This window comes from Dipodomys spectabilis, unplaced genomic scaffold (genome assembly GCF_019054845.1).
Source record: "Dipodomys spectabilis isolate Male_0828 unplaced genomic scaffold, ASM1905484v1 ptg000257l, whole genome shotgun sequence".
NCBI lineage: Eukaryota > Metazoa > Chordata > Mammalia > Rodentia > Heteromyidae > Dipodomys > Dipodomys spectabilis.
The window spans coordinates 1,643,646-1,667,500 of record NW_024870934.1 but is presented as its reverse complement, the minus strand read 5'-3'; the positions used below and the strand labels follow the sequence as shown (position 1 = coordinate 1,667,500).

At 65.0% G+C, this 23,855-nt stretch overlaps 3 protein-coding genes across 4 annotated transcripts in view; all 3 read right to left on the bottom strand.

Moving 5' to 3' along the window:
* Col9a3 (collagen type IX alpha 3 chain) overlaps nucleotides 1-3,501 on the bottom strand; it is an 18,764-nt gene extending 15,263 nt beyond the window's left edge. The window contains exons 1-5 of the mRNA XM_042699553.1: nucleotides 3,409-3,501; nucleotides 3,238-3,273; nucleotides 2,706-2,777; nucleotides 2,161-2,214; nucleotides 281-316 (exon numbers count right to left, since the gene is read on the bottom strand). Coding sequence (XP_042555487.1) covers nucleotides 281-316; nucleotides 2,161-2,214; nucleotides 2,706-2,777; nucleotides 3,238-3,273; nucleotides 3,409-3,501 — 291 coding nt within the window. The remainder of the gene's footprint in view (nucleotides 1-280; nucleotides 317-2,160; nucleotides 2,215-2,705; nucleotides 2,778-3,237; nucleotides 3,274-3,408) is intronic.
* Nucleotides 3,502-4,959: 1,458 nt separating this feature from the next.
* On the bottom strand, nucleotides 4,960-21,061 carry LOC122124993 (MRG domain binding protein). Of its 2 annotated transcripts, XM_042699542.1 has the most exons (7): nucleotides 20,878-21,061; nucleotides 19,428-19,549; nucleotides 18,670-18,751; nucleotides 18,295-18,369; nucleotides 17,522-17,711; nucleotides 13,818-13,827; nucleotides 4,960-4,970 (listed from the first exon to the last, which is right to left on the bottom strand). In XM_042699542.1, exons 1-5 carry the CDS (start codon nucleotides 21,023-21,025, stop codon nucleotides 17,524-17,526), a joined length of 615 nt encoding a protein of 204 aa, XP_042555476.1. In that variant the 5' UTR covers nucleotides 21,026-21,061; the 3' UTR covers nucleotides 4,960-4,970; nucleotides 13,818-13,827; nucleotides 17,522-17,523. The 2 variants fall into 2 exon arrangements, with proteins under 2 accessions (XP_042555476.1, XP_042555475.1); XM_042699541.1 differs by lacking the exons at nucleotides 4,960-4,970; nucleotides 13,818-13,827 and having other exon boundaries at nucleotides 16,780-17,711.
* Nucleotides 8,070-13,678, bottom strand: Ogfr (opioid growth factor receptor). The gene is made up of 7 exons (XM_042699532.1): nucleotides 13,486-13,678; nucleotides 11,946-12,014; nucleotides 11,435-11,513; nucleotides 10,641-10,719; nucleotides 9,963-10,029; nucleotides 9,475-9,623; nucleotides 8,070-9,261 (listed from the first exon to the last, which is right to left on the bottom strand). Exons 1-7 carry the CDS (start codon nucleotides 13,612-13,614, stop codon nucleotides 8,358-8,360), a joined length of 1,476 nt encoding a protein of 491 aa, XP_042555466.1. The 5' UTR covers nucleotides 13,615-13,678; the 3' UTR covers nucleotides 8,070-8,357.
* Nucleotides 21,062-23,855: the final 2,794 nt, after the last annotated feature.

Sequence of the window (23,855 nt, the reverse complement as noted above, 5' to 3'; positions counted from 1 at the left end):
CTGCCGGGCTCCCCGAGACCAGACCACCTCGTCTTGCCTGTACCCTCCCCCTCCCCGGCCTCCCGGAGACCACCTCTCCATGCCTGTGCCCTCCCCCTCCCCCGCTGGGCTCCCTGAGACCACCTCTCCATGCCTGTACCCTCCCCCCGCCCCCCAGGCTCCCCGAGACCACCTCTCCATGCCTGTACCCTCCCCCTCCCCCGCTGGGCTCCCCGAGACCACCTCGCCTTGCCCTCCCCGCACGTTCTCTGCAGAAGACAGAAGGCAGGATGATACTCACTCCCAGCCCAGGTGGTCCTGGGGGTCCCAGACTGCCCTGAGGAAGAAAATGGGGGTTAGGAGTGTGTGGGGATCTTCGATTCCATTTGCAAACCTGTTCCCCTCCCTCTGGAGGCCCGGCCCACACGTGGGAGGTGGGCAGCCCGCTCCACAGCCCTCTCTCCACGAGGCAGCCCAGCCCACACCTGGGGGGCCCCCAGGAGCAGAAGCCCCTTCACAGGGGGTGGGGCCACAGTAGGCCTCCAGTGCCCGGGCACCTCAGTGGCACCCCGGCAGCTCCCCATACCCCAACACCCCAGCACCGCAGCACCCAGCAGCACCTCAGCACCCCAGCACCGCGGCACCCCAGCACCCCGGCGGCACCCCAGCACCCTGGCACCCAGCACCCCGGCGGCACCCTGGCACCCCGGCGGCACCCAGCACCCCGGCGGCACCCCAGCACCCCGGCACCCCGGCGGCCCCCCGGCCCCCCCGGCGGCACCCAGCACCCTGGCACCCAGCACCGCGGAGGCACACAGCACCCCGGCACCCAGCACCCCGGCGGCACCCAGCACCCCGGCACCCCAGCGGCACCCCGGCAGGACCCTCTGCCACCACCCTGCTGAGGAAAGAGCGGCAGGAAAACTTCCTTCTGCACAGTCTAGGGAAGGCAGAGCCACCAGGAGGACACAATGCCAGGGCCAGCCCATGAGCCACACGGAAGTGACCCCAGAGCTGACCCCTCTAGGGAAGCCTCCTAAGACCAGCGCCGGAGCTGCTGGGAATCATCCTCAGCCAGGCCCTGTCCGCCAGCCGGCCTGCCCGTCCAGCCTTCTGTGGCTGCTCCTGCCCCTGCCTGGGAGGGCATAGGCCGATCAATACCGGCAGCCCCCCCCCCCCCGCCCGGGACCAGCCCTCTCCCCAGCAGGATGGGGTGCCCAGCCACCAGTGGCCTCCTGCTGTTGTTTTCAGTCAGATCTTGGCCCACAGGACCAGTTCCCAGGGCAGGCCCAGCCCTCCACCCAATGCCTGGCTGTCCTGCTCTCTGATGCTCTCATCCAGAGCGCCCCCTCAGGCTGGAGAAGCTTCGAGGCTCAGCCTTGCTCTCCTGAGTCGGGAGGTGGGTCTGTCAGAAAGTTGGCACAACCCACAATCCACAGGGCTGACTGTGGGCCCCCTCTTGGTGGCACAGGTACACAGGGGAGGAGGAAGGGGAGGGGGGAGGAGGAGGCGAGAGAGGAGGGGGGGGAGGAGAGGGGAAGGGGAAGAAGGAGGAAGAAGGAGAGGAAGAGGAGGAAGGAGAGGAAGAGGAAGGAGAGGAGGAAGGGGATGGAGGGGAGGAGAGGGAGAGCAAGGGGAGGGGGAGGGGTGAGAAAAGGGGAAAGGGGAGAAGGAGGAAGAAGGAGAGGAGGAGGAAAAGAGGGAGGAGGAGGGGAGGGGGAGAGGAGGAAGAGGGAGGGAGAAGAGATGGAGAAGGAGGAGGAGCAAGGGGAGAAATAGGAGGGGGAGGGGGAGGAAGGGGAGGAAGGGGACACCTGGTTGATCACCAACCCCAACCATATCCGCTGACCTGTGACCTGCCAGGGTCTGGGTCCTGGGATGGCTGCCCAGCCCAGGCGATGGGCTGAAGGGCACCCGCAGGGGCTGACCATCCGCAGGGCTGACCACCTGCACCACTCACAGGGGCTGGCCACCCACAGGGGCTGGCCACCTGCGCCCTGTGCCCATCCGCCCGTCGGCCTACTGTAGGGGCAGCGGCAGCCCATGCGTGTGTCAGCGTGGTGTCATGAGGCCTGCCCACTTCGCACAGGACTTGTGTCTTGCTGGCCTGGTGCGCGGCCGCCCGCCTCCGGCTGGCCACTCCTGGCCTGGTCCTCACCTCTGGACCTCACAGGCCCTTACCCGCTCTCCAGGAGCACCTTTGGGTCCAGGGGGTCCATCTCTCCCTGTCAGACCCTGGGGAGAGAGGGACAGGGGGGCTCAAGGAACCATCATCTGCAATCACACCCCCCTTGCCAGGAAAACAAAAAGTGAGTCACAGCCCCTTCCTTAACCAAATGATGCAGAAGGGTCTGGTCGCCCCCTTTCCCTGGTGCACCCCATCTCCACGACGGGGTGGGGGCAGTCCGTGGGAACAGATCCAGCGGCCAGCAGCCCTCTTCAGATCTGTCCTAGAGCCAGGCCTGGAGCCTGTGACCACCACCAGAGCCCGGGGCTGGGAGGCCACTGGGGCGGGCCAGCGGCGAGCGGGCCCGATGGAGGTGCTAGTTCTGATCAGCAAGAACTCTGGACTTCTGACTGTGGCATGTCTGGGCCTGAGGCCAGCGTCCCTGCTGAAGACTACTGGAAGCTTCTGTCAGAACTGGTTTCCTGCCTGACCAGGCCCAGCTGGACAGCAGCAATTAGAAGCTGACCCTTGGGGCCAGGCCTGGGTGGGGCACACTCACATCCACGCCGGGCAGGCCGGGCAGGCCCGCCTCTCCTGGTCTTCCTGGTTTTCCTGGAGTCCCCTTTGGCCCCTGTGCAGAAGGAAGGGGCAGAGGTGGGAGGGAGGGACACGTTTCAGCCCTGAGCCCCAGCAGGAAGAGAACATGGAGAGGCCCTGGAGACAGGCCGGCTCCAGAGGTGCAGGCCTCCCGCCCCCCTCCCGTCCACCCTCACCCCTCTACCACGTCGGCAGCGTGCTCCCCGGCCCAGCCAGTCCCCAGGGAGCACATTGCAGGCTGAGTGGGCCTGGAGGGCCATGGTGACCCCCTTCCCTGGCCTGTGTGGGCACAGGCCCAAAGAAAGCTTCCAGCCAGCCCCCCCCCCCCCCCCGCCGAGCCCCGCAAGCTCCCCTCCGCCCATCCTGATGCTGCCCCCCCCCCAGGCGACACAGGCCCTGCATGGGGGGAAGGCTGTCAATGACCTTCTGTTCTCCAGGCCCCTCCTCCTCCCCAGACCGGAAGGGCCCCCTCTCCCACAGCCGAGGGTACTCACGGGGGACCCGGGTAGGCCTGGAGGGCCAGCTTCTCCCTGCAATGGGCGGTGACCAGTGTGAGCCCTAAACTGGCTGTCCCTGGAAAGTCACCCAAGGAAGTCGAGCAAGGGGCTTCCCTGGAGACAGGCCGGAGACGGTGGGACCTCAGCCCTCCCCCCACCCCGCAGCACCAGGGTGAGGGGGTCGCCCCAGCCCACGGGGCACTTGGGAAGCAAGCTGAGGGCCAAGACAACCCCTGGGGAATGCATCACACAGTCCCACATCTCCACTGGCCTAAGAGTGTTAGAAAGGGGCCGCCAGATTCAAACTGATAAGTAAATCAGAGAAGTGGTGGGGAGGGGACAGCCCCACAAGCCAGAGTGATCAAACCCCACAACCCAGCCTTCAGAGTCTGAGGCCCAGATATCCGCCCCTGTGGATCTGGGGTCCACCACGCCTCCTCCAGAAGCGGCTCTGCAGTGCGAGAGGGGCTCCCGGCCATGGAGCAGCCACAGCCAGTATCTGCTCCTTAGAGCCCTGCCCTCCCGGAGGAGGCTGGGAGGGGGGATTTTCACCACAGACGCCCCTTCTCCAGGAGGCAGAGGCTGAAAGACTTCATTTGATCCCCAAAGTGTATGGGCCATAGCTGTGGTGGAGAGCCAGGGGAGACACCCCGGGCCGGGGCGCCGGCTGGGCTCTCCACACGCCCTGCCCTCCCGGGCTGGGCCCAGTCCTGAGGACACTCGCCCAGGTCTAACCAAGCCCGCCCTGCTCCCCCACCCCAGGACCCCCCTCCCCCCGGGAGACACCCCCGGGCCGGGGGCGCCGGCTGGGCTCTCCACACGCCCTGCCCTCCCGGGCTGGGCCCAGTCCTGAGGACACTCGCCCAGGTCTAACCAAGCCCGCCCTGCTCCCCCACCCCAGGCCTGCCCCCCCCCCCCCTGTGGGATCAAGGACACGGGATGGGGACCCCGCTCATCGCCTCCCGGCCTCCTTGGGCACTCACGTCGATGCCGTCCCTGCCGGGCTTCCCAGGGGCCCCTGGGGGGCCAGGGGGGCCTCGAGGTCCCATTTTCTAAAATGGAGAGAAGCCATTAGGAGGGCCCACCCCCTCAGGAAGACCCCCAGGTACGTCCTCCTTCGCTCCAAAAGAGCATCCCACCTCCCACCCAGCACTGCCAGCCCGGCCTGCCTCCAGGCCTCCTGTGTGGGTGCCTGGCACCCTCGAGCACTTTGTCCTTGGGGCCCGGAGGGCCTGAGTCCCCGGCCCTGCAGGGAATCTGGGAACAAAGGCCGCATTGTCAGTCCCTTCCCAGGTCCGGGGCAGGCGGCAGGCAGACCCAGCCGGGCAGGGGCAGGTGGGCAGCCTGGCTCATCCCCACGCCCGTCTGGTGGACCGTGATGAGCCTGCTCCCAGTGTCCCCGGGGGCTCGGGGCAGTGGGGACACGAGCAGGGACAGTCCAGGGCGGTGGGCAGCCCTGGCCGGGGCTGGTTCCAGATAGTGGGAAGGAGCAAGGGCAGCTCTGGCCGCTTGGGCTGCGCGCTTCCACGCAGGTCCCTAGCCCCGACCCCGTGTGCCCGCCCTTTGCCAGATGGGACCCGCACTCCAGGGCTGCGCTCACCTGGGCCGCACTCACCTGGGCCGTGGTGGCGGCCAGGAGCTGCCCCAGCAGCAGCAGGACCAGGGTGGGTGCTCGGGCCATGGCTGGCTGGTGTCTGCGCGCCGGAGCCCGGCCGCCAGGCAGTGCGGTGGTGGGCGGGGCGGAGGCCGCGGGCCCCGCCCCCTACCGCACACAAGCCCCCCATTCAGCCAGGCCCACCTGGGCAGGCCGGACGCCACGCCACCGGGGGAGGGGAGCCCCGCCGCGATTTCTGGCGGCCTCGGAGTTAAAATTATCCTGGGACTGGCGCCGCGCACACACTCACACCTTTCAGCACAGGACAATCAAGAAAGGGTCTTTTCTGTCTGCCGTGGGCCAGCGTGCGGCGGGAAGTCTCCAGTGAAGGGCGCTTTTTAAGGGCAGGGGCACACCCAGACCCAAGCCAAGCCCAGGAAGACGCTGCGGGCCAGTCTCCCCCAGCGGGGCCCATGATGCCCCACAGCCTGGTGGCTTTCCAGGAAAGCTCTGGGGCCACAGTCCCGACCCTAACCTAGATTGTGCAGAAGGGCTGTCCTCCCCGCCCCCCGCCGGCCCTGGGGGTGCCACCAGCAGCCACAGTCAGACTGGCACCTGTCCCTGGAGGTGAACCTAGGGGATGGGTGCGGGGCCCGACGGCCCCAATGGCTTCAGGGGCTGCTCCTCCCAGCAGGCACTGACTGCTAGGGATGTGTGTGTGTGTGTGGGGGGGGGGGGTCAGGGGCCTTCAGGGCTCAAATGTACAAGTCACCCAGAGGGCTCATCAGACCTGTAGGCTTGCAGCCCGGGAATGCTGCCTGGGTTATAGACTCACAGGAACATCAGCTCCCTAGGTGGGTCTCAGAACCTTTGGATGATGGGAATTCATGAGGGAGTGGACAGAAAAGGGGAGTGGTCAGTCAGTGCTGGTGGCTCACGCCTGCAATCCTAGCAGAGTACTACTCTGGAGGCTGAGATCTAAGGATCATGGTTTGAAGCCAGCCCAGACAGGAAAGTCTGGGAGGCTCTCATCTCCAATAAAACAGCAAAGGCTGGGAAGGTGGCTCAGTGGTAGAGTGCTTGCCTTGCATGCCTGAGGCCCTGGATTTGATTCCCCAGCACCACATAAGAAAAAAGAAAAAAGCTGGAAGTGGTGCTGTGGCTCAAGTGGTAGAGTGCTAGCCTTGAACTGAAGAGCTGAGGGACAGAGCCCAGGCCCAGAGTTCAGGCCCCACGACTGGACCCAAAACAAACAAACAAACAAAAAAACCCCAGTAAAACAGCAAGCGGAGTGGTGACGCAAGTAGAGCGCTCGCCTTGAGCGAGGAGCTCAGGAACAGTGTCCAGGCCCTGAGTTCAAACCCCAGGACCGGCAAAAATAAAGGGAGTGGTAGTAAAATGGCACAAGAATAGGCGGTTCTCACATCTACAAGGTGGGCTAACACAGGAGACTCTGCCATCAAAGACAGACCCAGCCGCCGCTCCTGTGCCCTCCTGGGAGGTGTGTGCGGCTGCATACATCCTGGGTGGGGGGAGCTCAGAGCGGTCCTGCTCTTCATCACTGGGTAACATGCCAGGACAGGCCTGCCTGTGACAAGGGGGTGGGGAGGGGACCAGCCCCTTCCCATCTCAACTCCAGGGGTCAGAAACACAATAGTTCCTCTTGGTCAATCCAATACAGCAAGACGAGGTTTTGGCAGCTCCGCCTACAGCTCCTCCCACTGGACCCTGGGTCCCACCCCAATGCCCAGCGTGCAGTGGCAGCGTGCCTGGGGGGGGGGTGAAGCACAGCTGGCCTCCACCTGGTGATGGACACAGCGTGCCAAAGTCTCTGAGTAGCTCCTCCCCTCGCCCCTTGCAGATCCTCAGGAGTGGGCTGGCCTCTCTCTAGTAGAGCTCACTAAACCAGGCCAGGTAGAACCACTGTCCACTTGTTTGGGGGACACTGCTCCCACTCCCTGAGGGGATCAGATGGGTCAGTAAGGCCCGCTCTCCCAGGTACCCAGTGTTGTTGGGATGGCCCGGTGGCATTGGCACGAGGCCCCGCATGGCCTCATTTTACTTCAAGGGTTGAGACCGCACTGTGCAGACCAGGCCTTGGGTCACAGGAGCCCTACCACGGTGACAGCCACACCCATCTCAGTGCTCAGTTTACCTTCATGGCACAAACACCACCTGTGAACATAACCAGAGCAGAGATGCCAAGAGGTCCCATAGCTTCTGGGGCCGGTGGGCATCTGCAGGGACCCTGCCCCACAGGACAGGCCCTCCACAGCGGACTCCTCCGCTCGGGGGTCCCCAGGCCCACAGGACAGGCCCTCCACAGCGGACTCCTCCCCTCAGGGGTCCCCAGGCCCACAGGACAGGCCCTCCACAGCGGACTCCTCCCCTCAGGGGTCCCCAGGCCCACAGGACAGGCCCTCCACAGCGGACTCCTCCCCTCGGGGGTCCCCAGGACAGGACCTCCACGGTGATCCCTTCCCTCAGGGGCCCCCAGGCCCACAGGACAGGCCCTCTACGGCAATCCCTCCCCTCGGGGGTCCCCAGGACAGGCCCTCCACGGCGACCCCTCCCCTCAGGGGTCCCCAGGCCCACAGGACAGGCCCTCCACGGCGACCCCTCCCCTCGGGGGTCCCCAGGCCCACAGGACAGGCCCTCCACGGCAACTCCTCCCCTCGGGGGGTCCCCAGGACAGGCCCTCCACGGCGACTCCTCCCCTCGGGGGTCCCCCAGGCCCACAGGACAGGCCCTCCACGGCGACTCCTCCCCTCGGGGGGTCCCCAGGACAGGCCCTCCATGGCAGAGTTCTCCCCTCGGGGGTCCCCAGGCCCACACCCTTTCATACTTGTCCCAAGGAACACCTCCGCACCCCAAGTCAGGGCATCTGGAAAGGCCTGGCCTAGATCTGCCCCATCTCAAACACGGCCTCCAGCCCAGCCCTAGCGCCCCCTGCTCCGCTGCACACCGCCCCGGCCAAGCCCCAGGGGCCGTTCACTCCACCACTGCACCCCAGCCCAGCCCAGCCCAGCCCGAGGCAGTGTGCTCCTCCCCTGCAGGCCCCGGAGGCTGCAAGCTGGGTGCACGCTGGGTGCCGGTGCTGCAGCGGCCTCTCCTCAGGGAGAGCAGCATGGACAGGCACTTTGCCCAGGCGCAGCGGCGCGGTGTGCCTCTGGCTGGCCCAGGGAACTCCAGAGACCGTTTCTACACGAGACTAGCTCACAGGCTGCCAAAAAGACAAAGTCAAACGAGTTTATTCAGAAAAGGCCTCGCTTGGCACCAGAGTAAGAAAAGAGGCCTCTCCCCCAGGACCCTGGCGGGCCAGTCATAAGCGCGGGGCTCGGGCCGGGGGCACAGTGAGGTAAGGAGTGTTGGAGGCCTCGGCCTTCCCTGAGGGGCCTCCATCCTTCTGGCAGCCGCTGCAGTGACCACCAGACACCAGCACTGCTGGGCACCAAGAAGGGACAGCCCTGACTTCCTGTGCCTAGCTCCTGCAGCAGGGCTGGGCAGGGCCAAGGCGCCCACCCTAAGGCTTTCTGGGCTTGGCAGCTCCCATCCCTGCTGCCTCTTGGGACTGGGCCACAGGGCCTCCCTCAGCGCCAGGGGCCCTCCGCCCCGGCCCCGCCTTGCTCTCTGGGCCCTCAGGGACCCCACTCAGGGCCTGGGGCTGGGCAGGGCCTTCGCTGGCCTCCGCAACCTCCGTGGCATCGCCCCCAGGGCCTTTCTCCACCTTCCTCCGCTTCCGCACCTCCTCAGCAGCAGCGGCCGCTGGGGCAGGGAGGCAAGGTGGCTCGGGCTCGCTGGCCTGCTCGGCGGGGCTCAGGGCACACTCCTCGAGGTTCAGCGCGATTTTCTCCACGTCGGAGGCGCTGTGGGGGCCTGGCTCTCTCAGGGTCTGCTCCTGTCTGTTCACCTCCAGCTTCCTCTTCTTGTTCTCTTTGGGGCTCAGAGGCTCACCCTCACCCTCCTGGTCCCCCTCCAGGGCTCCCACACCCTGGGGCTTGGCACTGGGTGTCTGGGGACCCTCGGCTGCCACACCGTCCCCGCCAGTGTCCCTCTCAGGCCCACAGGAGTGACCCTGGGCATCGACCTCCTCCGCCTGCTCAGGGCCGGCTGCCGGCAGGGGTGCAGCCGCCGGCAGGGGTGCGGCATGCGGCTTGAACCTCTGCAGCTTGTGGTGGGGCCCCCACACAAACTTGCAGCGGGGCCGGAAGTGCTCCCACGCGAAGTGCACGAGCTCCCGCCGCTGGCGCCGGCAGCGCACGGCAAAGAGGAAGTAGTCCAGGGCGCTCTGGCGCACGCCGGGCAGCTGGTGCCGCACCAGCGTCTCCTCCAGGAAGAAGCGCACCAGCGGCGCCTGGAAGCGCTCCAGGCCCAGCTCGCCCAGCGACTTGAGGATGCGCGTGATGCGCAGGTTGTTGTGGCTGCGGCTGAGAGGGGAGAGGGGTGAGCTCGACTCGGGGCGCTGGGAGGCAAGGTGCACCCCGAGCCAGCGCCACCGCACGCTTATCAAGGACGTCCCTGAGCCCACAGGAGGCGGCCGCGCCAGCCCCGCCGCACTCTCTACATCGCCGCCCGCCCTGCGGGCCAGGCCACGGCGCTCAGGGGCGTCAGGAAGCCAGGGGCGGGAGGCTGGTCCTCACCAGTTGAGGTTGTGGAAGCGCTGCTGGTAGTTGTGGGCGCGGCGCACGGCACCTGTGCTGCGGTCTTCAAGCTGGATGCCGTAGAAGCCCAGCATGAGCTCATAGGCCCGGATTAGCCGCTCCGTGACCTCTCTGGAGCTTTTGAATGCCTGGAAAACACCCCAGGAAGCTCAGGGGCCTCCCTGGACCACCAATTCCTGGGTGGCCATGTGGTCAGATGACACCCATTGGGTCCTGACTCCGTCTCTTGGGGCAAAGTCCCCTGCTCTAGCCCACGCTGCTGTCACCTTGCCAGCCCCAAGCTGAGGGAAGGGTGGCTCTTGTGAACCTGCTGTCAGAGCCCCAGGGCTCCCCTCCTCAGGCAGCCGAGGACACTGAGAGCACACTAGGACCTGTGCAGAGCAGGGTGCCACATGGGGGGGGGGGGGGCCAAGGAAGTGCCAGACCCCTGCCCTTCCTGCGCCCCCTGCTGGCCTGGTAGAGCTCACCTCGACCTCTGTGAGCGTGAGGGGCTTGGCATGCCAGTTCACTCCCGGTTCCCGCAGAGGGAAGAGCCTGTGAGGAAAGGAGGGCCGTGACCAGCGGTCAGCGACCAGCACGCCGGCTCCTGCTGGCCCAGTGGCCCACTCAGGCCTCACGGCTGGGCTCAAGGGGGCGGGTTGGTGTCTGACGTCTGCACACGAGGAAGAGGGCGGAGGGGCCTAGGAGAAGTCAGCCAGCCTCCGCAGGATGATTCCCGAGACCTTCGTGGCAAGGCTCCTGGGAGCCGTCAGGGGCAGCACACACTGTGCTTCTGTGGGGCAACGTGTCCATCTTGAGGGTGACAGGCGGTGGCCTGCTCAAGCCGCCTCAGAAGGACATGGCCCCAGTCGGACGGCGTCTGCTGCCGTCCCCACCCCGCAAGCCCACCGGCAGCCTCTCCCTAGCCTTGGGTCACCTCAGCTCCCCAGTGAGGCCTGCTGAGAAGGAAAGGTCAAGGCTCCATTGGCGTTCGCGGTGCTGTAGAGCCGGGCGGGGCCACCCAAGGGGGTGCAGGTGTTATCTGTCCCGTGCACGTCAGCTTCCAGCAAGGACAGAATGCCCAGTGCACAACACAGGCACCAGGAGGCCAGGGCACGGCCCGGAGCAGCCTGCTGCCCCCGACCTGGCCCACGCCACCCACTCACCACTGGATGTAGGAGTGATTGTCCTCAAGCACGTCATAGTTGTCCTTCCACTGCTGAAGAATGTTCTCGATGACACAACCTGGAAGCCCCATGGGACAATCAGCGCAGACACCACTCAACAGGGCGTAGGGGACAGTGCTGTCCAGAGCACTGTGTACCGTACGGCTTCTAGAATACTTAAGGCTCAGTAGAACCGTCCACGCCTCACCTGACATAACCTCACCAACTCTAAACTCTGTGTGCCCAGGCTACCTCCTTCAGAGAACCCAGACCCACAATGCTGAAGCAATCCCAAGCAGGAGCCAGGAAGCCCTCTGGGAAGGTTCTGTTGGTCCCAGACTCAGCTCTGCTTGTCTCCCCTAAGCATGGCTGGGCACGGAACTCTGTCCTCAAACAGAAGCACAGCAGAACCCGGCCCAAGAACAGGCGCTAGAGCAGGTGGGCCTCTGTCTGCGACGGCAGACCTATGCTTTGTGTCACAGTAAGAACTCCGATGGTCACGGGTAAGGGCCAATAGACGTGGCACTTTAGTCTCAACTTGCATGCCATAAGACGCTAGGTTTTCTACAACCACTTCAAACACCACAGCCATCCCTGGCGCGCTGTGTAGACGCTGCTTCTGGAAAGGCCGCCGCCACTCATCTCCCATCACTCTCTGTGAACCAGGAGTTCAAACCTCGAGTCCCTTGGCCGCCCCCAGGGGGCACTGTGGGGCCATTTAAAAGCCACCTCCAGTGCTCAGGAACAGGCCAGACCCAGAAGAGAGCTCATGGCGGCAGCTGAGGGGAAGGTACCGTTTGGCTGGAAGGGGATGTCATTTTTGTAGAAACTCAGGTTGGACATGTCACCATTGCAGTCTCGTTCTTCCAAATCCTGAAGTCAGAAAAGGGAGATAGTGGGCACTATTTAGAAGCAGAGTCCCAAGGGAGACCCTCCTGTTCACGCTCCATGGTCATTGGAGGTGAAGGTCTGCAGGCCCCGGGGCCTCAAGACCTGCAAATCCAGCCCAGGCTCCTCACTCTGCTGGGGAGGGAAGGCGCAGAGCTCCATCCTGCTCTGTAGCCTAAAGAGCCCAGGGCTGCCCGGGATTCACAGACACAGGTTCACGTCCGTGAGGCTGCCGGCAGCAGCGTGCCTCCCGTCCTTTGATCTGCACCAGGACGGGTGCTGCTGCTGAGGCAGGGCAGGGGCGGAAGCTGGGCTCTGCCTGGGGGCACACCCTTGAGCCCAAGGACCAGCCAGGCTCCAATAGGACAAGGGACACAGGCTGATGGAAGACTGTCTCCGGCAGGCTGTGGAACCTACCGGGTAGTTGTGCCGGTACCTTCGCATGTCCTGCATGGCCCGCCAGTTGCGCGACCCTGCCATCCTGGACTGGGAAGAGAACAAACAGGATGAGGCTCCGGTGAAGCCCCTCAGTGAACTCCCAATCTGCTGAGAACATCATGGCCTGAGCCAGTGGCCAATGAGTATCTTTATGGGGAAGATCCTTTCCACGGTTCTTCCCCCCAACTCCCCTTCCAGTTTTTCCCATGGGGTCCCACTGGGCAGATCTAAACCCTAGCGAAGCACTCCCCCCGACTCTTTGCATAGAACCAGAGGGTCTGAGTGCCAGGCTTGCTTCTCAGGTGGCTGGGCCAGTGTGCCCGCTGCATACTCCCCTGGGCTGACGTCTGCAAGGCTTCTGTGCCCCAAGCCCCAGTTCCCCGCTCACTCCAGCCTCAGCTCCTCACATCCAGGGTCGCCGAATCCTACAGTACTTCCTCTTACACTGTGCTCTAACCTCTCACCAGACTGTGTTCCCGAGGGAAGCCACTTGCTGCCTACAGCTCAGGACACAGGGGAGGCCCTGCCCTCTCAAACCCGGGCTCCTCACTGACGAGATGGGAGGTGGAAAAGGCCCAGCACCTCTGGCCTCCAGCCCTGTGAGGCCGGCCTTTTGGCCATTTCAGTGTTTCCCTGCTGCTCTGCAGCCCTTCGGCCTTGGTCCACACAGGCGAGCTCCCAGGGTCCCGAGAAGAGGTAACAAGCACATCAGGGAAACTATTCTGAGGCTGCGGAGCAGAGCTCCGGCGTGCAGGGCAGCTGCCGTGAGACAAAGGTCCCAGGTAGTCAGCCCCTCCTGTCCTGGGACATGGCGGGTTCCAGGGATTAAGAGAACACTGGATCCGAGGCCCTGGGTCTCGGGGTTCCTCGGCCTGACTGTGAAGTCGGAGCCAGCGGGTGAGGCCCTGGAGCCCAGACCAGGACCGGTAGACAGACACTGACGCTCGGCGGAGGCGGGCCCTGCCTCCTGGCCAGTGCGCGTCTTCAGGGTGGACAGGCTGCAGAGCCTGCGCCCGCCTGTCCTGGAGCACTCCCGCAGGCGGCTGGGCTGAGGGTCGGCGGCAGGCCTGAGCTTCCAGGCTGGTTCTCGGCCCCGGGCACTCTCGGTGGGCAGAGACCCCATCCCAGGACACAGTTCCGACCCCAGGCGCCCTCCGGGCCCGCCCGGTCCCCTGGAACCGGGGCACAGCAGCACTGCACAGACGGTGACCGGCCGCTCCCGCGGGCCGGGAAGCCCGGGGGGCGCCGCGAGGACGGCCACAGAGCGCAGGTTTCCGGAGGGAAGGCTCCCGGGCCGCGGGGGGCCCCGCCGCGCCCTGGCCCGCGGCGCCGTGCGCGGTGCGGGGCTCGTGCGGGGCCGGGCCGGGCGGCCGCCGCGCTGACGTCACCGCGCGCGGACCCCGCCCGGGGGCCCGGGGAGCCCGGGGAGCCCGGGCCCGGGGCCGGCCGACGGCGGGGCCTTCCCGCCCGGCGCGCCGCGCGGGGGTCGGCGCCCCTCCCCGCTCCGCCCGGGCCGCACCTGGAGCGCGCCGGCCTGCGCGGCCCGCAGCCCGTCCCCGTCCTCGTCCCCCGCGTCCGCGTCTCCCTCCGGGCCGTCCTCGGCGTCCTCGTCCTCCTCCCAGGTGGAGTCGCAGTCCAGGTCGTCCATGCTGGGCGGCGGCGGACCCCCGGGACCGCTCGGCGGAAGCGAAAGGGAAACGGGAGGAAGCGCGGGGGCGGGGCGAGCCTGAGGGGCGGGGCCTGAGCTGCTGCCCGAGGGGAATTGGCGGGGCTCTGAGCCCGGGGCGGGCGCGGATGGGCGGGGCCTGAGCCCGCGGGAGGGGTCTGAGCTCCCGGGGGGCGGGGCCTGAGCCGCGGGGGCCCGAGGAGAATTGGCGGGGCCTGAACCCTGGGCGGGATGGGCGGAGCCTGAGCCCGCGGGCGGGGTGGGGAGAGGCGGGACCAGCACGCGGGGGCGTGGCCTGAGCGCTGGCGGGCGGTGAGTGGGCGGGGCCTTGGGCGGGGCCTGGGTTCTGATCTCCGCCCATGCCCGTCCCGAGTCGGCCTGGCCCGCCCTGCCGGGACCACGACCTACCCCGCCCGCCCTCCTCGAGGGCCGGGGTCCCCCACGAGCCTCCCGACCTGCCCTCAGAGGGAGGCAGCCCAGGGCTCCTGTGGAGCCCGCAGCGCCCCACCCGTCCCCATGACCCCGGGAGGCCCGCCTCCTGACCCCCGCGGAGTTCACACGCACCCCGAGGTCACTCTCCCGGGGGGAGCTGCGTCCGGGGCGGGGCGGGGGGGGGGCAGGGGAGCAGGCCGCCAGGCCTCCCTGGGGGCCGGCCGGGTCCAGCGCAGCTGCTCCCGCGCGGCCGGCGCCGGCAGTCCTAGTGCTCAGGAGGCCGAGATCCGAGAACCGCGGTTCGAAGCCAGCCCTGGCAGGAAAGTCTGGAAACCTCGATCTCCAGAGAACCACGTGAAAACGGAGGCGGTGGTGTGGATCGAAGTGGTAGAGTCGGCCTTGAGTGAAAAAGCCCAGGGTCAGCGCCGGCCTCGAGTTCGAGCCTCGCGGCTGACGAAAAATAACAAGCGAAGAAGGAAAGGGTCTCTATGTGCAGAACCGTGAACTAGACTGCAGCTGGGCGGGCGGGAGCCCTGCCCCGGCAAAGGCGGGTGCGGAGATGGCTGTCGGAATGGGGGCACTCCGGGTGAGTAAAAGGTCCCCCACCGCCCTAGAAAGCAGAAAGACCCACGCGGTGCACCAGCGGTGCCACCCAGAGGACGCGCCGCGCTGCCAGCTCCAGAGGTGTTCCGGACCCGCGGAGGCCCTAAGGAGCTTTGCAGCCCGAGGTTCCGTCCCGGAGAAGCCTGCGTGGGCCTGGCAGCCGCTGCCAGGCTAGGAAGGGCGGCGGAGGTGGACAGGGCCCTGCCGAGCAGCAAAGCCGCGGTGCTGCAGGCCACGCCTGGAGGGAGATGGGCTCAGGTGGGCTGAGGTCACAGCTGTCTGTAGACGCACAGGTGCATTCCCACCGTGCTCCCCACTCCTCATCAGCATCTATCCGCTGCGGCTGCGAGCACAGGCGCCCACTCTTCCTCCTCGGTCATTCGGGCCAGACAGGAAGGTAAACGCACGCCAGCTGGAGGGGCAGCCTCTCCCTGGTGGCCAGTGCACGCTTGAGCTGCTTTATTTTTATTTGGTGGGGGGGGGGGGTCTGGTCGTGGGGCCTGAACTCTGGGCCTGGGCGCTGTCCCTCAGCTCTTCAGCTCAAGGCTAGCGCTCTACCACTTGAGCCACAGTGCCACTTCTGGCTTTTTTCTTTTTGCTTATGTGTTGCTGAGGAATCGAACCCAGGGCCTCATGAATGCAAGGCAAGCGCTCTACCACTAGCCACCGTCCCAGCCCTTGATCCCTGCTTTGAGACTCAGGTCCACCACTGGGAGCAGACGGTAAGCCTGTGGGAGGGAGTGGAATGACCAGGGAGGTGGCCTGAGCTGTTCAGTTGGGTGCACTGCTCTGAACCCCATCTGGAAAGGGCCATTTCTGGGACCTGACAACATGCTAGGAAGGTCTCCATATAATGACTGTTTCCTGTAATTTTGCTGCAGCACCTCTAAAAGCAGGTGTCACATACAGCCCCAGGGTTCCTTAGGAGAGGCCGAGTGCTGAGCAGAGCTCAGAGCTCCAGTTCTTCAGCCCTGTGAATCACAAGTGCTTTTCTAAAGTGTCCCTGTAGGTGCTCCTGGTCACGCGTGTTCTTCTGGTACTGAGGAAGGCCAGGTGGGCAATGTGACCCTGTGAGAAGACATGCGTGCCCAGGAGAGACCCGGCTCCTTCCCACTCCCAGACGCAGAGCTGCAAGCAGCTGTCCTGCTGGACGCAGGGCTCAACCCCTAGTCCCATCCAAGGAGTTATAAAGAACCATCTAGAAAAGGGGCCCACCCTACTCAGCTTCTAAGTGAGCTGTGTCCACAGGTAAGTTTCCAGTACTTGGAAGCCAGAGCCACCAACTGCCTGTCCGGGACTGATGACAGCAGCAGACCAGCCTGAGGCCTGATGGGAATTTTCTTTTTTCCAGTCCTGGGGCTTGAACTCAGGGCCTGGGCACTGTCCTTGAGATTCTTTTGCTCAAGGCTCGTGCCCTGCCCCTTGCGCCACAGTGCCACTTCCAGCTTTTTCTGTGTATGTGGTACTGAGGAAGCGCTCTTCCACTAAGCCACGTTGCCATATTCCCAGCCCTCATGGGCAGTTTCTTGTCACTCACGACAGTCGATGGGCAGGATGTTAAGATGGCTAGGTACTAGTGGCTCATGCCTGCAATCCTAGTTAGGCTGAAATCTGGGGAGCTTGGTTTGAAGCAAGCCAGGAGAGTCCATGGGCCTCTTATCTCCAACTAACCCTCAAAAAGCCAGAAAGGGAGCTGTGGCTCAAGGGCTACAGCACTAGTCTTGAGCAAAAAAGGTCAAGGACAATGCCTAGGCCCCGAGTTCAAGCTCCAGGAACTACGTGCATGTGCACACACACACAAAAACAAGATTTCAAGATGGAGGTGTGAATGCTGGCAGCACAGTCATGTCTGTTCACCCACCCGACTGGAACAGCAGCAGTCTCTGGTGGAATTCCAGGAGTAACCAGTCTCCAAAGCCTGGCAAGAAGTGCGTAGCAACATCAAGCAGCCATTCTGGACTTCCTGTTTGTACATTGCATTAAGTGATGTTAAATCATCTAAGTGAGCTCCTTGACTATACGTTGGAAAGCAAAACAAAACTTCTGACTGCAGAAAACACACACAAAAAAACAACTTAACCTACTTTGGTATTAAAGCCACACAACTCCAGGTCAGCTCTGCACTTTTAATGTGCTGTAGTCAAATGAAAGTGTACTTCAACCAGCACTGCATCCTCTCTCGCAGTCTTCTTGCAGGTTACTAGAATTACAAAAATAACCGCTACAAATTTCTGTTTCTGGCATATAAAAACTGAGCAAAAAGTATCTCAGTAGTTGTTACCTTAAAACAAAACATCTCAGGAAAAATACAACACAGGTTTAACATTTGCAGTACTTTCTCATATAAAACACTAGCAAAATAGGTTTCTTAAAAAATTAAATAACGAAGTACCAACCAAATTATATACAACATTACAGTACAAGTGAATGAGGCAAAAATCCAGTTCTGTTCCCCAGTGGGGAGGGAGGCCACCCAGGGCGGTGTGGTGGCATCCACGCACATTCTCGTTCCTCGGACGTCGGTGCAGAGGAGCCGCAGAGGGCCAAGCGGATGCAGAGGCCGGGTGCGCAGGAAGACAGTGAGGATGGCGGTTTATTGCTTGTGGACTCCTGGTCTTCTGGCTCCGTTCCCCAGCTCCCCTCCTCGCAGAGTGGTGGCCAGTCAGGAGAAAATACAAGATGGCTTCAGGGGCCTCACCATCTGTGTGCATCTCATCCTGGCTGTTGGGGTTCATCGGGGCCTCCATGACTTGGTGGGACCCACATAGGCGCCCCTCTGGATGGCCACATTCCCCAGGGGTCCCCGAGCAGGCAGCAAAGGACCGCAGCGTCAGCATTCTTCTGTGCTTCCAGGGGCTATGTTCGGCGCCGCTTGGCGGCACTGGGGCTGGAGGGGTTACTGTTTGCAGTCAGGACTTTGTCAGTGACCCGGCTGCGCTTCCGTTTGTCCGCCCCTTCTTTGCACCCCAAGTCTGAGGAGTTCTTCTCCTTGTCTTTGCTGGATTTTTCTAATGCCTTTCCCAAGCTCCCTGAAGATGAAAAAACTGAGAAACAAAATCATTTGATGAAAACAAAGCGTACAGAGTCTCATTTCATCTTCCTGTTCAGTTAGAAAGCCTGCCATCTACAAGTGGCCCTCTGAGCCCAGGGGGCGTCCCTAGGCTTGAGCCTGGCACAGCCATGGCCCCAGACCCCAGGCTTGGACACAATGCCAGGGGAAGGGGTGGTGGTGGCTGTGGCTATGGCAGTGTGTCTGCATGGGGGTGCTTGACATGACCTCTGCTGGGCGGGACCTGAAGACCCTAGGCCGCCTGACCACCTCTGGTGTGTGTGTGTGGAGGAGGCGGGGAGGACCCCTGGTATGGGGAGACGGAAGGCAGAGGGGAGGTGGGGAGCCCTCTGCTATGGTGTAGGAGGTGGGGAGCCCTCTGGTGTGGGGTGGGGGGAGGTGGGGAGCCCTCTGGTGTGGGGTGGGGGGAGGTGGGGAGCCCTCTGGTGTGGGGTAGGGGGGAGGCAGGGCACCCCTCTTGTGGGGTAGGGGGGAGGCAGGGTACCCCTCTGGTGTGGGGTAGGGGGGAGGCGGGGCACCCCTCTGGTGTGGGTGAGGGACAGGAGCACCGCGCTCACCATCATCAGCCCCGCTGTGGGGGTCCACATCTTCCTTCATCTCCTCTTTCACCTCTTCCTCAATGAGCACTTTTCCTGTGGAGGAGACAGCTGACGTTCACTGGAAACGCACGGTGCTGGCCAGCGCTGGGGGACGGTCGGGCCAGGACTGCTTCTGACTCTCGCTGCCCACACAAGCCTCGGCGTCCATCAGGAGATGGCGTCCGTCACAAGACGGCATCCATCATGAGACTGCTCTCCAGCAGAGCCCCCCATCCTGCGGGTTCCAAGGCCGCCCAGGTGCAGGCGCACAGGGTCTCCGTGGGACCCCCACGCCCCCACCCGGCGCCCAAGTGGCCTTTTCCACGCCCAGGCCGGACCTGGGCCCACGCTCACCTTCTCGGACCTCCTGAATGATTTCTTCCGGAAGGACGAAGTTCCTCTCTGGATTCGGGAAGGGAAGAATTTCAGATTCATGCTGATGCACACAGTGTTTTGTATTTTCAAGAAGAAAGAAAAAGTGTTATCTGGTCAGTAACTTGGCACGGCAGGGCTAAGAGTGTGGCTCAGAAGGTGCAGCGTCTTCCTGCCCGGCGTGAGGCTGAGTTCACCTTCCATCAGAAAAAAAATGTACAAAGGACCCAAGGCTAAGTATGAAAATGCTGTTCCTACTCCTGGAAGTGAGCATGCAGGGACCAGGCTGTGCCAGCCCTGAAAGAGCAGAAGCCCTGCTGACCCCCACAGCTCCTGAGCAGGCGCAGCAAGCAAAGCCTGCAGTCCCCACCACTCCATCCCTGGTGCACCTGCCACCTGTGAGCTCCCACCTCTGCGGGGAGGGGGCTCATCTGACTCCCACAGAGCCCACACATCTGATTGGTGGGACTCAGATCTAGGGTCGCCTTCCACCTACCCCCCTTTTGGGGCTCCTGACTTGTCTCGGTGCGGCTGCTTCTCCCTGAGGTCTCAGCCCACACTGGTCTCCCTGGAGACTTGCTGGCCACCATCAATCCAAAGTGGACTTCCTGACCTTCACCAGCCCGGTCCCCAGCCTGCTTTCCTAACATCTCCTGAGCTCTGGGTCTCTGCTGCTGGCTGGGTCTGACTTGACCTTCCTCCTCACCGCGGCCCGCGCAGGAGGTGGGGGTCTAGCTCACCAGGGCCTGCATGTCGTACATAGTGCTCAGGTGGTCCCAGATGACCTTGGATGGGACCTGCCGACCAATGTTCTGGCTGAACTTGTCTCGGATACAAATCATGTGGAAGTGTCGGTTCACTCCTGCGGGAGGGAAACAAGAGGACAGGTCAGGAGGGTGGGAGAAGTGGGGGGGGCGGGGGGAGGCAGGGAGGGGCGGGGCTGGGAGAGGTAAAGGGCGTGGGGCAGAGGGCAGAGGCCAGGAGGGGTCTCTGGGCCAAGGGGAGGATCTCAGGGAAGAGAAGGCAGGGGCACAGGGCCCAGGGGTGGCCGGGCGGGGGCTGGGGGTCGCGGGGGCTGGGGAGGGGGCAGGAGGTGCCGTGGGGTGTTCCAGGGCCGTGGGGGGGGGGTCCCAGGGCCGGAGGGGGGGGGTCCTAGGGCGGGGGGGGGGGGTACAGGGCCAGGGGGGGGGTCCCAGGGCCGCGGGGGGTCCCAGGGCAGGGGGGGGGTCCCAGGGCCGTGGGGGGGTCCCAGGGCCGTGGGGGGGTGGTCCCAGGGCCGGGGGAAGGTCCCAGGGCCGCGGGGGGTCCCAGGGCCGGGGGGGGGGGGTCACAGGGGGGGGGGGGTTCCTGGGCCGGGGGGTGGCCCAGGGCGGGGGGGGGGAGGGGCCGCGGGCCCCGGGGGCGGGGGGGGGGGGGCTTCCAGGGCCGGGGGTGTCCCAGGGCGGGGGGGGGGGGGGGGTTCCAGGGCCGGGGGGGTGTCCCAGGGCGGGGGAGGGGGGGAGCCGCGGGCCCCGGGGGCGGGGGGGGGGGTGTCCCAGGGCCGGGGGTGTCCCAGGGCCGGGGGGTGTCCCAGGGCGGGGGGGGGGGGGGTCCCAGGGCCGGGGGGTGTCCCAGGGTGGGGGGGGGTCCCAAGGCGGGGGGGGGTCCCAGGGCGGGGGGGGGGCCGCGGGCCCCGGGGGCGGGGGGGGTCCCAGGGCCGGGGGGGGTGTCCCAGGGCGGGGGGGGGGTCCCAGGGCGGGGGGGGGGTGGTGTTCCAGGGCCGTGAGGGGGGGGTCCTAGGGCCGGGGGGTGTCCCAGGGCGGGGGGTGTCCCAGGGCAGGGGGGGTCCCAGGGCGGGGGGGGGGGGCCGCGGGCCCCGGGGGCGGGGGGGGGTGTCCCAGGGCGGGGGGGGGGGCCGCGGGTCCCAGGGCGGGGGGGGGGGGTCCCAGGGCCGGGGGGTGTCCCAGGGCGGGGGGGGGTCCCAGGGCGGGGGGGGTGTCCCAGGGCGGGGGGGGCGTCCCAGGGCGGGGGGGGGGTCCCAAGGCGGGGGGGGGGGGCCGCGGGCCCCGGGGGCGGGGAGCGCGGGAGGCGGGCGGGGCCGCGGCGGGCCGCGGGCTCCGGAACGCCACGCCGCGGGGCCCGGCCCGGCCCCGCCCTCCGCCGGTTGCGGCCGCCCCGCCCGCACGCGGGTCCGCGGCCGCCGGCGCTCACCGACGGGCTTGTGGCCCAGCATGGCGTGGAAGAGGCACACCTCCACCTCGGGGCTCCACACCACCGTCTCCTCCGCGGGGCTGGTGGCCGCCTCCCCGGGGCCCTTGTCGCCCGGGGCGCCCCCGCCGCCCACCTCGGCCTCTCCCATGGCCGCCGGCGAGCGACCCGCGCCCGGCACCAGCAGGCGCGGTCACGGTCCGCGCAGGCGCACTCGCGGCGGCGGGCGCGCGCTCGGCCCGCCCCCACGCGCCGCGTGTGCGCAGGCGCGGCGGGACCGGCTTCCGGCGCGCGCCGCAGCGCCCCCGGCGGCCGGGTTCGGCGCTGCGGCGCGCGGGGCTGGGGGGCGGGAGCGGCGGCGTCGTTAAAACTTCCGGGAAGACGAAGCCGGCGTCGGAACCCGGCGCGCGGTGCCGCCGCTGGCGAGCGGCGGTGGGAGGGCCCGGGGCCCGGCGCGAGGCCCAGACAAAGCTCGGGGCGCCCGGGATAGATCCGCCCGGCGAGCGCGGTCCGCGTGCAAACCCCGGGCCCGGAGCCAGGCTGCGGGGAGACGGGGCGGGCCGGGAGCGCGCGTGCGCAACCCGGTCAGGAGTGTGCGCGACACCCAGTCAGGGGTGCAAAAGTACAGGGTCAGGAGTGTGAGCCACACACCCGGCCGGGAGTGCACGGGAGCACGGTCAGGAGTGTGTGACACACCCGGCCGGGAGTGCACGAGTACGGGGTCAGGAGTGTGCGTGACACACCCGGTCAGGTGTGCACGGGAACACGGTAAGGATTGTGCGGTGACACCCAGCCGGGAGTGCACGGGAGCACGGTCAGGAGTGTGTGACACACCCGGCCGGGAGTGCACGAGTACGGGGTCAGGAGTGTGCGTGACACACCCGGTCAGGTGTGCACGGGAACACCGTAAGGATTGTGCGGTGACAGCCAGCCGGGAGTGCACGGGAGCACGGTCAGGAGTGTGTGACACACCCAGCCGGGAGTGCACGAGTACAGGGTCAGGAGTGTGCGCCACACACCCGCCGGGAGTGCACGGGAGCACGGTCAGGAGTGTGCGTGACACACCCGGTCAGGTGTGCACGGGAACACCGTAAGGATTGTGTGGTGACACCCAGCCGGGAGTGCACGGGAACACACCTGGTCAGGAGTGTGTGTGACGCGTTCAGGAGTGTACGAGTACACAGGAGTGTGCGTGACACACCGGGCAGGAGTGTGCGGTGAGATGCAGCCGCAATGGAGGTGATCTGAAATTAATCTGAGGCCATGCTGTGCAGATGCAGGTCCTGGGATGGGAGCCTGGCCACCAGGCTGGCAGGAGTGGGAGACGCAGGGTGCTGGGGGCTGGGGGAGCAGAAGAGCGTCCTCCTGGGTAAAGTAAGGAGGGCTGGGCGGGTGCCGGAGAGGCTTATGGGCCATGATCACAGTGTGTGTGTGTGTGTGTGTGTGTGTGATTCCTGGGAGGGAGGCAGAAAGCTCAGAGAAGTCAGTCCTCACCGGAGTCGTGGACAAGAAGGAAAGACAGGCATCCAGGAGTGCAGACTCCGGGGAGCAGTTGCTCTGTCTGGACAGCCCTCTGCATTCTTCCTCGGAACTGCTGAGCTGGGGAGGGCTGTGGTGGATGGAGTAGGACCTTACCTGAAAAACAATCTGTGGCTCAAGTCATAAGTGCCTGCCTGAGAAGGTGCTGAGTTCCAGTCTTGACTTCAGACTCGAGAACTGGAAGAAGTACCCCAGGACCAAAGCCCGTCAGCTGCCATGTCCTGTCCAGTAGATCTGTCGAGTCCCAAGCCCACTGGCTGAGGCCTGCAGTTAACACACCTGCCTGTAGAAGGTGCTGACCGCCCACAGCATCCAAACATCTGACTCAACCTGCAGTCAGGACCCAGGGAGGGAGGAGAGCCTTCCCTCAGGTCCTGGGTCTGCTCAGGTGTCTGAGGCGTGCAGACAAGCCCGGGCTCTTCATAAGAGGCCCACAGGGGACCCCCATAGCCCTCTGAGGCCACCCAGCAGCTTCAGGGTCTCAAGATTCTGGGTGCAACCTGGGACCAGGGCCCCAGGACACGCTGCCCACTGCCCAGCGCTCATCTTGGGGCGCCCCAGGGTGGTGGTGCGGACTGTGCTGCTTTTTCTTTGTCTTTCCAGCCCTGTGGGGAGATGAGCCTCCCACCTGCCTGGTGTATGGCCCGTGCGTGCACACATGCATGCCTGCTTGCACACGCCGTGTGTGTATGTTGTGTGTGGTATGTGTTTTGTGTGTATGTTGTATGAGGTATGTGTGTGGCACATGTGTTTTGTGTGTATGTTGTATGAGCTATGTGTGTGGCATTGTATGTGTTTTGTGTGTATGTTGTATGGGGTATACGTGTGTGGGGTGTTGTATGTGTGTTTGTGTGTATGTTGTATGGGGTATATGTGTGTGTGGTGTATGTGTGTTTGTGTGTATGTTGTATGGGGTATATGTGTGTGGGGTGGGTGTTGTATATTTTGGGGGGGGCCAAGGTCTCAATCACAGACCTTTGTCATTAACCAGCTCCACCATGGGTTGGAGGTGTGTCTAGCCAAGTGTGAGAGGCCCTGAGTTCAAACCCAAGTATAAGAAGGAGAAGGAAGAAAGAATGAGGAGAAGGAGAAAGAAGAAGCAGCAAGCAGCCAGGCCACGCTGGAAGGACTGGCTGGTTGGACTCTGAGCTCAGTGGCCTTAGCCACGTGCTGAGCTGCTGGATGAGACTGGACCAGGGTCAGCTGTGGGGTAGAGAGGGGAGTCTGCTCATCTGTTCCTCACGGAACACCTTCTGGAAGGTAGCCCCTTATCCCCATGGCAGAGAAACGGAGGCACAGGATTGCTGGGAGCCATCGGCCGGACCACATGGGGGCCCTTGGCTTTGCCCTCTGCCCTTCCAACCTCAGATTGCCAGTCACTCCAATTTCAGAAGCCAGTACATCCAGCGCCAGCCCTGTTGGGTCCTGCCTGGTCTGGCCAC

What these genes read in the sequence shown, in the direction of transcription:
- Ogfr (XM_042699532.1), bottom strand. Translation starts at nt 13,614, where the DNA reads ATGGACGACCTGGACTGCGACTCCACCTGGGAGGAGGACGAGGACGCC. An exon ending in GGTACCGGCACAACTACCCG is followed by an intron (nt 11,514 to 11,945) that starts GTAGGTTCCACA and finishes TTCTGACTTCAG; the next exon opens with GATTTGGAAGAACGAGACTG. An exon ending in TCACGCTCACAGAGGTCGAG is followed by an intron (nt 9,624 to 9,962) that starts GTGAGCTCTACC and finishes GGTGTTTTCCAG; the next exon opens with GCATTCAAAAGCTCCAGAGA.
- LOC122124993 (XM_042699542.1), bottom strand. Translation starts at nt 21,025, where the DNA reads ATGGGAGAGGCCGAGGTGGGCGGCGGGGGCGCCCCGGGCGACAAGGGC. An exon ending in TGTACGACATGCAGGCCCTG is followed by an intron (nt 18,752 to 19,427) that starts GTGAGCTAGACC and finishes TGTGTGCATCAG; the next exon opens with CATGAATCTGAAATTCTTCC. An exon ending in CCACAGCGGGGCTGATGATG is followed by an intron (nt 17,712 to 18,294) that starts GTGAGCGCGGTG and finishes TTTGTTTCTCAG; the next exon opens with TTTTTTCATCTTCAGGGAGC.